The 12,696-nt window shown below is 40.1% G+C and overlaps 3 protein-coding genes and 1 long non-coding RNA gene across 4 annotated transcripts; 1 reads left to right on the top strand and 3 right to left on the bottom strand.

Moving 5' to 3' along the window:
* Nucleotides 1–128: 128 nt before the first annotated feature.
* Nucleotides 129–1,465, bottom strand: LOC129595373 (uncharacterized). Its single transcript, XM_055492366.1, has one exon. The coding sequence runs from the start codon at nt 1,171–1,173 to the stop codon at nt 496–498; it is 678 nt and encodes a 225-aa protein (XP_055348341.1). The 5' UTR covers nt 1,174–1,465; the 3' UTR covers nt 129–495.
* Nucleotides 1,466–4,372: 2,907 nt separating this feature from the next.
* On the top strand, nt 4,373–11,688 carry LOC129592228 (atrial natriuretic peptide receptor 1-like). The gene is made up of 24 exons (XM_055488210.1): nt 4,373–5,191; nt 5,559–5,636; nt 5,697–5,996; nt 6,198–6,241; nt 6,318–6,356; nt 6,624–6,707; nt 6,787–6,930; nt 7,145–7,375; nt 7,672–7,807; nt 7,911–8,004; nt 8,072–8,219; nt 8,338–8,535; nt 8,619–8,801; nt 8,908–9,142; nt 9,357–9,487; nt 9,700–9,912; nt 9,998–10,086; nt 10,180–10,249; nt 10,342–10,494; nt 10,572–10,719; nt 10,860–10,908; nt 11,017–11,066; nt 11,145–11,236; nt 11,368–11,688. The coding sequence occupies exons 1-24, from the start codon at nt 4,792–4,794 to the stop codon at nt 11,419–11,421; spliced, it is 3,363 nt and encodes a 1,120-aa protein (XP_055344185.1). The 5' UTR covers nt 4,373–4,791; the 3' UTR covers nt 11,422–11,688.
* LOC129596595 (uncharacterized) lies at nt 7,163–10,186 on the bottom strand. The gene is made up of 5 exons (XR_008691457.1): nt 10,103–10,186; nt 9,740–9,820; nt 7,914–8,026; nt 7,641–7,823; nt 7,163–7,339 (listed from the first exon to the last, which is right to left on the bottom strand). It is a non-coding gene; the product is annotated as an uncharacterized LOC129596595 (long non-coding RNA).
* Nucleotides 11,529–12,696, bottom strand: LOC129596585 (uncharacterized). Its single transcript, XM_055493914.1, has one exon. The coding sequence runs from the start codon at nt 12,151–12,153 to the stop codon at nt 11,707–11,709; it is 447 nt and encodes a 148-aa protein (XP_055349889.1). The 5' UTR covers nt 12,154–12,696; the 3' UTR covers nt 11,529–11,706.

Raw genomic sequence — 12,696 nt, 5'->3', positions numbered from 1 at the left:
AATTGAATTGTTTACAGTTAGAAATTATGAACTCAGTTGAATTCGATATCCGTTCTCAAACACGTATTTTATGAACTTGAATATTACGTATTTTTCTGAACTTGTTATGAACGCATGGTCCAACCAAATAAAGCGCCAGTTATTTATTTGCAGAAGTGGACAGACAGAAACACAAACGTACGACAAAAATCACAACACACAATACACATCACTTCAGCTGATAATCCGAGTAATTTAGAAAATCACGAGCCACAACAACAAGTAACGCACAATAAAAGTCAAACATCTTCGCAAAAAAGGCCTTAATCTGCTCAAAACTCAAGGGACGGATAAATGTTTTATGACATTGTAAACGAGCTATGAACTGCTAAAAACTACTGCTAGAAACTGAAAAACAAGAAAGCAGATTATCTACGCACATCCACAAGCAGAAGCGTTCCCTAACCCTTCAATATCCACACAGCGGCACGTATTCAACAACTATAGCGGTACAAATCACTTCTGCTGGCCCATAAGTGCCGCGAGGTCAAACGGTTTCATTTTATGGTTGATAAACTCGAACACATCCGCTTTGGTTGCGATCAGATATTCGGTCTTTCCGGGAAGACCTGCAGTGCTTTTCTCATCATCCAGACAGGTCGCGTTTTGATCCACATCACGGCTACCGAATGCTTCGTCGTTGCTGATCCCCTCCAGTTTGACATTCCGTAAATGGCTGGCCACGTTATCCACTTGATCAGCACGCTGTGAATTCGACGCACGCAACACTGGCATGGCAGGCCGAGGCGATCCGTTGTTTTTCAGCTCCTGTGGACTGTCCGCGCGGGCTGGCATATAATGGGCGGTGCGCACGGTGGCTTCGCTGGTCGGCCGGGGTGATGCTGCTCCGCTGCGGGCATTCCGTGGGCGGACAATGCCCATCAGAGCCTGGTAGTTGTCCTGCAACAGGTGATAGACATAATCCCGTGCTGCATCGTGTCGGGCTTCCTTCAAACTGCGGGCTGCTCCGTTCCCCGTGATGGTTTCACCGTTGCTCGAGAGTCGGGAAGACGCCTGGCAAGTAAAAGTGGGCTGATGATCGGGCCCGCTTTTTGGACCATCTTCGAACCCCAGTTCTGTCTCCGAGACGACTCGGGCCAGTTGCATGGCTAATGTTACATAATCAGCAGGCATGGTGGAACAAAAATTTAATAACGTTGCGTGTTGCAGACAGTAGTATTAGTCAAATATTTCCAAACAGGAAAATAATCCAAAAATTGTGAATATTTAAGAATAAGTGAAAAATGTCACTGGAGCTGAAAACTGAACTGCGTTATACTATGCAGAAACTTGTTTATAAGCGGTCGCACCCACACTAACAAGCACATGTGAGATAAGAATTACTTCAACAATAATAATAAATTGTCACAAGAGCAGCAGATTATATCAGAATATCAGATGGCAAAAACTGGCAGGTGTTTTGATGTCCTTCATATGTGCCAGAATAGCATTCATGTATGTGTGTTTTTATCTAATCTATTAGAACTGTCAAATATCAGCAGCCCGCTCGTATCTGCGGCACGACTGCTGCGCACGTATCGGTTACTCATCTTTCCGCTATGACTAAGAGAAAAAACTGAAATATGTTCCCACCAGTGATAACGGATACACGAGTAGAAATAAATACCATATCTGAGAGCAGTCAGAGCACCGTGAATTCTGCAATAAATCAGCCTTCATTGCCGTTTTATATTGCCACGGTAAACAAGTGCAAACTTGACGAGAAAATAATTTAAGCTTAATGACATGCAATAATTAAATTTTTTCTTCGTGTGGGCAAAATTTGCTAATTTTGTGCAAAATTTGCTAATTAATTAGGCGTAAATGATTCCAGTTATAACTGCTCATGAAAGTTTTGCTTAATTACTAATTAGTAATTTAGTTAATTAAACCATATCATCTCAACACTTAATTACGGACTACAGCGTAATTTCATACAGTCTAATACAGCACGGCATCATTACGAACATTTATAAGCAGCTCAGGATAATTTTAACGAGTTGATGTGCGGTCGTGAATGTGGCCACGAATTATAAAACCGAGCTCAACAGCTCGGTTTTATAATTCAGCAACTGATTCTCCATCTGCCAATGCGCGCAGCGTTATCAGTGAATCTGTCTGTCAGTGTCTGACTCACAAATCAGTGCGTGAGTTGGAGCGCACTCGAGCATTTTGACCTAGATACAATTCTCTCTGAATCCCAATACGTGGTAAATTTGACAGTTGCTATAAGCAACTGTAATGCAGAATTACGTGGTTCAATCCCATTGGTGTTGTTTTCAAACGAATTTGCATCACTTGCCGGTATGGCCATGAAAAAATACACTCCCATCACTTGTGCAGCCACCGACACCGGCACCAGCACCAACTAGTGTGAAATTGTGATTCATGCCAGATTCTAGAACGGCATCGAAAATATGCAAATAATATATTATGATCAGCTGTGAACTTCCAAAATACGAGTATAATGGAGTATATATGGCACTTGTAAATAAAGTAAGTAAGTTTTCGCTTAAAAGACGCCTGAAAAGGCATGCTTTTGTGATAATTGCTACACAGCTATAAATGGACGGTACTGCAGCCCAAAAGCTCAGAAGTACTACCTAAAAGAGAGTGCAACGTAAAAGAGTAGCAAAATTGTAACATTTACACAAATACAAATTAATGTTTTTTAACAACTTTGTTTAACTGCAGGATCAAAATATGAATATTGTATTGTAGTATGCGAGAATAGAAATTGAATTCTGCTGATTTTGCCAACAGTGTACGGCCTATACGAACGGAACTCTGAATCCATGTTATCGGTTTGATTTGGTATAATTTTCTCGTAACTTTTCTAGGTGGATATTTTGTAGATGTGCAGCGTGCCCATGTTGACATAGAGTAGATGTAGCGGTTAATGACATTTTTTTAGTATACTACGGGTGCGATTACCGTTTTACAGGTATACTGCTGATAATTAAAAATACCTTAACTAAATGGATTGCAGTATACATAATAATTATATCGCTAGCGTACAGTTCTGAAAAAGAGTGGAATCAAAGAAGGGTCTGTGGATATACCCATAACGAAACCAAAACAATCAAATGTTTTCCTTTCATTAATTTTCTGTGAAAGAAACAGATCTAGAGTACATCTGGATACATGCACACTAGTAGCACTATGGTAATTCAAATTTCCGGGCTGGATGGCAAAGGGCAATTAGGGCATCAAAAGGGAGCAAAGTCGGATTTATGTGCAAAAGTAGTACGAGCTTTAACTGCAACAAACTGTGAAAGCAAAATTTCAGTATAATGCGCGATACCCTGCATCTCTGAAGCTGCCGCCAGACAAGTTACCCATTTAAATCGATTCCATGCATGCACTGATCCCATAAAAGCAAGACTGCTGGATTGTCTGCGCGTTTGTGCAGCTTGTACTATACTTACCTGAACAGAAGCACAACAGATTCTTTGTACAATATATATGTAGCGTAGAGTGAATATGCTGAATATTGTGATTACAATATTACACGTCCTGCTAAAAAATTAAGTATGGATGGCTTGTAGATCACAGGTTTGGTGACCTGCACCGGCAACTTGACCTTTACACAAGGGCTAAAATTCTGGTGTAATGCAGATTATGGTTATCCAATAAATACAGTTCCCGTGGTACACAGGAGTACTATTTGTATTTCCAATTATGTATACCTGAGAGAGCAGTTAGTTGCCATTACGGTACCTGTCAGAGACCTCAATGTTGCGTACTTATCCACTTCGGTAGATAATCTGAACCCGCAGAACGAATGCCTGTTCAAAAATATGTGCAAATGAATGCTGCCACAGACAAATTTTCCATGACAGTTTTTCATGTCTGAAGGAATGTGCACCAATTCTTTTGCATTAAAACTATGAATTTTTGCTAGCTAAATTCAGCATCATGCATTTATATGAAATGATTTTGTCGGTGACCATATATTTTTTAAGCGTCGCTAGTTATGGAAAACTAATTTTCGTTCCACAATCGGTGTTCTGCGCAATAGCGAAATGCCGGCGGAAGTAATCCTTTTACATTATTACTGGCGCTGCTGCTGACCTATCAACCAATTATAATATTGCGCTTTGAGATCCCTGGTTAACCACCGCGATAATACTGATACGAACTGATATGCCTGAAATATTACTTACTCCCTGCCATACAGCTGTATTAAGATGCCCTTGGAGCGATGGAAAGGTCTTTCGATTTCCAACCAACAAACTGTTCGCCAACTGTCTTTTCGTGGAAGATTCGCTATTGTTACATCCAGATCGTTAAATGGTGTCGCCCGCAAACTGCTTTCCAAGCAAACGTCGATCTCCGACGGCCGTGCAAACACTGAAGAGGAAATATCCCGATGAACAGAAGAGCAGTGCTGAAGAGGCGGTGCTGTGGTTTGAATCTACAGCTGATTTATATACTATTTTTCGCTTCTTTTGTGCATTTCGGCGGAAATCCTTGTCACTATCCCCTTGTCTGCGTGAAAACCGCGCCTAATGATATTAGCATACACCACTGTGTCGATATCTAAAGTAAAGGAAATCCATCAGAATGCAACAATGACGTTTCACGACGGCCTCGCTGACAATCAGTTTTTTAGTGTGTGTTTCCTGCTGGTTTCTTCCAAATTTAAACGGAACGTTACCTTGATGAATACGGGGTGCTCACACTACCCACGAGCGTGCAGAATTTTGGACCGCGATTATTTACGATATTTGGGCACCACTGGTTCTCAACATGTTCCATCATGGGAATAAATGCCGCTTTTTAATGATCGCATTATGCTTGTGCTTTTTTTTCGGACTGACCGCCGTCGGCTGTGCTCCAATTACTACGACAATAAAAACAACAACAGCAACAACGGCTAAGCCTGCTAATTACTCCTATCTGTCGTTACAAGCCTGTTTGTTGATCGAGCGGGGAGCGGATTTACTATACAACTATGATACATCCGCCGGCGCAATTGATTTGGCTGTCGCGTTTTCCAATCAGATGATTCTAAACACTGTAAATGCACGACTTTCGACGTTGTACTACGATATCGGTTCAGCTTGCATTGGAAGAAACCATTTAGTCGCCATCGCCATGTATTTGCGATATCAGAGACAAATACGCTGCGATGCATTTATTGGACTGGGTAAGATTGTAAGAAGAGCCACTTATGTTCTTAGTCACTTCTTACCCTAGAAAAACTACTAGAAAAAAACTTAAAATCTGAGCACCATAATATTCCAATATTATTATGGTGTTCAGATATCGTCAGACAACGGATATCGTGAGAATCTATTCAGTTTTACCAGCAACATCTTTCCTTTCATACAACTTACTTGACTCTTAGCCAACTAGTACAAAATTGCAAAATACAGAGTACATACGTAATTAAAGTAGATACACAGAAACAACTTTGCCGGGAACAAATTCTTTTTGGGAGCATTTTGGTTTTGCTTCTTTTCGTACTGTTGTGATAATTAAGAGCAGCAAGAAACTTCATTGCAATATTGCAGGATGTGCGTATAATACGGAAGCAGTGTATGACGTAGCGGACTTCTTTCATATTCCTGTCTTTGGCACTCCAGCCGCAGGTTTGAGATTGAGGTTGCATTTCTGCATAAATTAAATCAGTAAACATGATTATTCTACAGGAGTGGGAGTTAATGCTGATCTTTCGGATTACGATTACTTAACACGGCCATCAATAACCCATACGGGCGTGGCGAGTGCGTTTATGAAATTTTTTCGAATGCAGAACTACACCACACCGGCTATTATTCATGACCAGGATAATTCTTTTTATCAACAAATGGGACTAGTTATGACTAAAAGTTTTCAGGCACAAGGGTCCACATTAAGAGATAATAATATGTTTTTATTGCTGCATTCGAATACGGATGGCTACAAAGAGATTAGCACTTTGTTACAAACAGGCGCCACGCGATCTCGAGGTAAGTAGTAATCTTGTAAGCGTTCTTGAGTAAAGGTTACGGGTACTGCCCTTTTATAAAAAATGGAAGCAACTCGCAGTAGTTATTATTGTTCTAAATGCACACTTGTCAGATGTTTATTTAAATGTCCATCTGTCGTGAAAACGCATATATTCAACCAAGTAGGAATGGTCTCTTTTAGCCGAACACATTTGTTTGCAGTATTTATTATTCTTGCGGATTCAAATACAACACGACAAATAATGGTGGGTCCGGAATATTCAGAATTTTGCTTTTCCTTACATCGGGGTGTCTGATTTGATTGTTTAACTATAATTGCAGCTGTACGCGTACGATCTTGGAATGACCGCTGGCGATTTTGTAAGTTTTTACATCGTTTGCAATATAGTAATTGTTACGAGACTACAGATAGCAGGCAAATGCGAGTGCTACAAAGGTAAAAGTGTTAAACGAACTCGTGCTACTTGCGAGCAATTAAACTGTCGACCTTACCTAAATAGTAATAAAGAAAACATTTACAAATTCATAATGTAAATAAAAAAAATATCAAGATGGGCCATGTTGAATTTATCTGTACTTGCATAACTTGGTTGTACGGCTAGTACGATTACTAAAGTTGTCTTACAGGTCTTTCTGGCTGTGGAGTTATTCCGAAGCGAATACTGGGGGCTATTCTCATACAAGGCAGATCCTCCCGATGGTCGAGATGATGTATGCTCATAATTAGCGCAATTTAAAACAAAGCTACGCCTAATATAATTCAAACTTAACATTATCCGAAAATGTTTAGGATGCCTTCGTAGCATACAAAACTCTGATGTTGCTAGCTCTGCAGCAAACAGTGAGCGCCGATTATGACACTTTCCAGCGGCAAGCAATGAAGGCATCCGCAACGCGCACTACTTATCGGCATGTCTTCAATAGCTCCAAAGAGGTAAAAGTAAAATACATGCACTAACAAAATCAAAATTAATATTCTTTTTGTACGAGTATTTAGTAATAGTCAAGTCAGAGTTAAAAAAGCTTGCGCAATCAGTTCATAAGGAAATGCATTATAAGTGTAAGGCATTGTCACAAATTTTTCATGCGTCTATAGTTCTTATAGCTTCCAACCTTCCACTGGTACCAAGCGGTGAATTGTCTTGCAGATGGATCTCATAGTCAGCCATTTTTACGACGCCGTTGTGTACTTCGCCACTCTGGTTAAAACTCTGCGCATGAGCGGAATTCAAAATTTTTCGGAGCACTTTCCCGATCTGTTTTCCACAAGTTTCACTTTCGTCAGTCCCGTAAACGGACCGGCATCGTTCGCTGACACCGGTGATCGGATATTTTCCTACACCCTGAAAAGTTTCAACACCGAATCGGGCACTTTCGATGTAATTAAGCGCGCAGAACGCATATATTTCGTATGATGTATTTATTGTATTAATTGCAGCTTAATGAGCCATAAAGAGCCATCTCCAAAGGCATCTAAGTATTTTTTTTTGTTTGCATTACTTGCTAAAAATATACGAAATCAATTTTGACAAACCGTTTCCTTTTACACTATTTTTTGCGCAGTTTGAAAATTACTGTTATAATTTCACTACACAATTAACTACTGTAATTTTTTAAACAATTTTTACTGCAGTCTCTACATACCAGGTATATATACGCTTAATGCTGTTTCCAGATCGCGTTTGGTATTCCAGTGGAATCCAGCACCGCCATTCTTTTGAGCGTTTTAGATTGGCCGGGATGGGGAACTCGGCTCCCACCCAATACGCCGCGTTGTGGTTTCGATGGAAAAGCGGCAGTGTGTGCACCCGGTAAACGATACCTTTGCTAACAAGTGTTATGTTGCATATTCAATAACTTTAAGTGTTTTAAAAAGCGTGTTATACAGTTTATTTGATAACATTTATGTTATAGTACCCATGAGCACAGGAGCACTGGCAGCTGCCATTCTGATACCGTTGATGTTGATTACTGCGGGGTCCGTTATCGGAGTGATCCTTGCCGGAAAGTACGAAAGCAGTAATGCTTGCCTAATTGAAAACAAAATAATACATTCATAACCAGATTGTTATCAGATTTTTAAACAAAAACTCGGATCCATTTTGGTGGAGAATCTACTCGCATGAGCTGAGCCAAATCACATCGGCACTGTATGGATCACGAGCCCAGTCCACCGCCTTATCAGCGACGAAAAGCCGGTTAAAAAGCACAAAATCTCTTGCCGTAAGAATTTGTACTCATTGCATAAGCCGTTATTACAAAATTTTAACAATTTAGAAAACAGTTCTGTCAAGTGTCAACTGGCAGTATGAGTGGTATACCAATTTATAACGGCTTACAGGACGCGGAAAAAGAAGGCGGAGATACAGCATCAATAGCCAAAAAAGAAATATCATTCATGGCACCGATGGATAATCTTTCTAGTGCCTATACATTATTTACGAAAACCGGCTTCTACAAAGATATTCCCGTAGCTTTGCGACCGTTTCCGGAACCACAGATGAGAGTAAATCAATCTCTGGGTTCAGAACTATCGCCCGTAAGTTTCAGCTGTTACCCTGTTTCATCTCGGCTAAACTTATGAGGGATGAGCGTAATCATATAATTTTTCTTGCGTTTTAGTTAAAAAATCTACAGCACAACAATGTTCAAATATTTTATGGGATTGCTGTGAATGATGAGAACCTGTGCGAATACGTTGTGGGGGACGTATGCCAAAAGGGCAGCGTTATGGCATTAATTGACAAGCGCAAGCTCAATCTGGACTGGGAATTTAAGAGCGCTCTGTTGAAAGACACAGTGGCGGTATGGTTTGTTGGCATTATAGGCTGAATATAATGGAATATGTTTAGTTTACTCATAAATGGGGGTGTTAAACTTCAGTGTCAACATAACGCATTGTGTATTACAGGGTATGACGTATTTGCACGGATCGGCAGTGGTATCACACGGTGACCTTTCTGCTCATACTTGCCTTGTGGATAGCAGATTTGTGGTTAAAATCACCGATCATGGGTTAGCGTATTTCCGGGATAACGCGTTGACGAGTATGCCGCCCGATGAGAGTAGTGAAATTGATTTTACACAACTCTTGTGGCGTGCACCGGAACTACTTCGACGGCCATCAAAAGAAGGCACACAGAAAGGTAGGATGAAGGTTTTTACTATCGAATAAGCGGTATTCAGCTTCGTTCTAATTTTTCTCACACCTCTTTCGCAAAACATTTTCTACGAAACCGAATTTTTTTGTTTTAATCTGTTTTTGATTTATCGTTGTAATTCTTGTTGGTATATGCGGATATGCATATAGAGGTGACTATAAATAACTACATAATTTTAATAATTCATAACTGTTTTTAGGTGATGTTTACAGTTTTGCTATAATTATTCAACAACTAATACTGCGGAGCGCTCCTTATCAAAGTGCGGCAGATGCCGTTAACTTCCGACGGGATGAATATGACATAAAAGCCAAAGAGCTTGTTTTAGAGGTAATTTTACAGATAAAAGTCTAACTATGACTTACCATTAGTATTGCCAATACTACTCGGGATAATCTACTTTTGCTATCCAATACTGTATTGGATAGCAAAAGTAGATTATCCCGACTCTCTATCATTATGGTAAATAGTTAACCGGCTATTCAACTTAACATTTAACGTGCACTTTTTTATCATTAACTAACTGATACTTGCTGACGCAGGTCAAGCGAGGGGCATCACCGCCGCAGCGTCCATTAGTACCTATTTCAGCTGCTCCAGGGGCATTGCATTCCTTAATGGAACAGTGTTGGGACGAACGTCCTGAACTACGACCGGTTTTCCCTAAAGTACGAGAGGTCATTACGAAAACAATGGGTCGCGCGGGCGAGAATATTGTTGACCATTTAATCAGGCGAATGGAGCAGTATGCCGCGGTAATTATAACTATGCATGTGCTGCTAGGGGCATTAAATTATTTATTCAGCTGCAACTGCATTATTTATATTGCAACATATGCAGGAGCTAGAGCAAGAAATGCAAGAAAAAATGAATCAGTTTATGGAAGAAAAAGCGCGATCCGAGGCCATGCTGAATGGAATTCTACCAAAGTATAACAATACTCACAATCCATCATACACCACATCACAGTAACCTTGTGAAATTATGCAATGTCCTTTAATGCTGTACGCATGGTATCTTAGGACCGTTAGCGAAGCCTTGAGGAAAGGTCAAATGGTTTACCCGGAAGTGTTCACGAGTACTACAGTACAAGTAAGAAGTCTGTGGTACCCTTGTCAGAATTACGATATAAGTTAAGCAGTGTATAGCTAGAATTCTGAACGCACCTGTTTTGTTGACTACAGTTCAGCGATATAAACGGATTTCCGGAAGTGCTTGCAGCTGCGCCTACTCCTTTTGTGACTATTGAAATTATGAATACATTGTATGCAGTCTGCGATAAAGTCATAGAAAACTTCAGCGTGTATAAAGTGGAAACAGTTGGTGACGCCTATTTGGTAAACTTTATTGTTATTATTATTTCACTATTTTATTTTGTATTTCTGTCAAGGGAACTGACTTGTTTTTCCATTAGTTAGTGAGCGGTCTTCCCATTCGGAACGGTATTAAACATGCCGGCGAGATGTCCACTTTGGCTCTGCAGATGAGAAAAGAAGTCGGTGCACTGAATTTTCCCAGTAGCCCAGACAAAAAGATGAAGCTGAGAGTTGGCATAAATTCGGGTTAGTAAGCATCAATATTTTTTACACCTTGCTGGTGTTGTCGCAGGATTTTGCGTGTTTGAAAACAATGACAGGAATTAACAAGGAAAACATTTTTGATGACAAGCGCCCACTATTTACTTATTCAAGTATGCTTACAGGACCGTGTGTGGCCAGTGTCATCGGCCTGAAAATGCCACGTTATTGTTTGTAAGTGCGCAAATACGATATACTGCATACGTAGTTAAGACTTCACCGGTATTTATAGCCAGTTATTCGGCAATATAAAAACGTTTAAAATGTTTATTTAATACTTAGATTTGGGGATACGGTAAATACCGCCAGTCGAATGGAATCGCACGGAGAAGGCAAGTGTGATGCAAGAACAGTTCAATTGCAATTGCTTTCGTTGTTTTATTGTTCGACGTCTTTATTTTATTTTGCAGCTGGAAAAATCCAGTGTAGCCCTACAACCAAAGAATTACTAGACAAACTAGGAGACTATGTGGTTGTATCTCGTGGGGAAATGGAAGTGAAGGTATAAAGACGCTTAATTTACTTGTCAAATGGTAATTTTTGAGATGTTGCCGTATTTCTTATTTTTGTAATCGCGAAACTTTATGTGTATTGTAGTACGGCAAACCATTTCATGTTTTGTTGTAATTACAGGGGAAAGGACTAATGGAAACCTTTTGGCTAGTAGCGAAAACATCGTTAAGCTAATTGATATCGTGTGAAGACTTGTGTCACTGTGAATGTCTGCACAATGCGGTGTGCATGAGGCAGTAATTTTATTCCGCGTGATTTCGATTTGCAATGTTTAGCCCGCATTTGATGTTTAAGCGGATTGCCGTATCGGATTTAAATGTACTACTAATATTCGTCCACAATGATTCATGTGCCTTTTCTTCTTTGAAATGCAATTATACATTAACATGTAAAAAGCCGACGCCTTATAAAAGGCACAGAATTATTATGATTACGACATTGAACACGTAAAATTAAAAATCATGAAATGTAAGAAATATGTGCCGAATCCATTTTCGGGTTAAGTGCATATTTCTCCTTCAATCGACACCATCCAATAACAGTATTGTAATCGATAACATTGCATCGCGGGTGAATGTGGCACAGCGTCATACAAATCACGTCATCCCAGGTGTCATCGGCGGCGCGCTGGTTGCCCACCATGATGTTGTTTCCCGCGTACATGGTTCCTGTCTTCTTGACGAACACTTTCGCACTGTCCGCCAAAAGAACATGCGCCGGATCACGGCTGAAGCGGACGCTAACCGTGCTGGCCATGCCCCAACAGCGTTTTTCGTTCAAATTAAAGGTCACCAGCCGGCAGTCCCATGCTTGCCGGCATTTCTCAATGCAGTCATCCGTGGTCTTGGTGACATCGTTGAAAATGTAGTTGCCTGTGTCCGAATTAGCTCGCCAACCCTGTAACATCACTAAGCGAGCGGATTTAGCAAGCGGGGAATTCGGTGGGGGTCCCACTTGGGGGGAGACTGCTGTACGACAGAAAACAAGCCAAACTTATAAGCTTACATCTGTAGAAATAGCATAACAAATTTCTCAATTTGCAATGGTTGTTAGTCCAAAACCAATAATACTGTAATTGTAAAACTCACTAACAGGTATATGTTTTTGAAAAAAACTGGTCTAATTACTGGTATTCAAAATTAAATAATTAGGCTTCATTTAATGCAGTTACTAAATACTGCAGTTTAATGCGGTTACTAAATTAAGTTAGCGTGCTGTTCAGTTGATAACAATTATGGCATGCAAATCACGACACTTACGATATACGAGCAGCAATATTAAACCAGCCAACAATAAAGCAAGGAGCGATAAACCTGCAGTGACCATAACTCTAAAACGATAATCTTGATTCATAATTATTAATTTCAGTATTTTAGAATAACTAATTGTCACATAATAAAATTGTTTATCTGAGATAGAAGAGCTTGATTATTCAAAAATCAGCCGATC

The sequence above is a fragment of the Paramacrobiotus metropolitanus genome, unplaced genomic scaffold, assembly GCF_019649055.1.
Source record: "Paramacrobiotus metropolitanus isolate TYO unplaced genomic scaffold, Prichtersi_v1.0 Parri_scaffold0000003, whole genome shotgun sequence".
In the NCBI taxonomy this organism is placed as follows: Eukaryota; Metazoa; Tardigrada; class Eutardigrada; order Parachela; family Macrobiotidae; genus Paramacrobiotus; species Paramacrobiotus metropolitanus.
This window is presented reverse-complemented; position numbering and strand designations above follow the sequence as displayed.

Bases quoted from the DNA above. Each gene is read 5' to 3' on its own strand.
- LOC129595373 (XM_055492366.1), bottom strand. From the start codon at position 1,173: ATGCCTGCTGATTATGTAACATTAGCCATGCAACTGGCCCGAGTCGTC.
- LOC129592228 (XM_055488210.1), top strand. From the start codon at position 4,792: ATGTTCCATCATGGGAATAAATGCCGCTTTTTAATGATCGCATTATGC. The intron at 8,005-8,071 runs GTACGAAAGCAG...GATTGTTATCAG, and splicing joins GGAGTGATCCTTGCCGGAAA to ATTTTTAAACAAAAACTCGG. The intron at 11,237-11,367 runs GTATAAAGACGC...TTGTAATTACAG, and splicing joins GTGGGGAAATGGAAGTGAAG to GGGAAAGGACTAATGGAAAC.
- LOC129596585 (XM_055493914.1), bottom strand. From the start codon at position 12,153: ATGTTACAGGGTTGGCGAGCTAATTCGGACACAGGCAACTACATTTTC.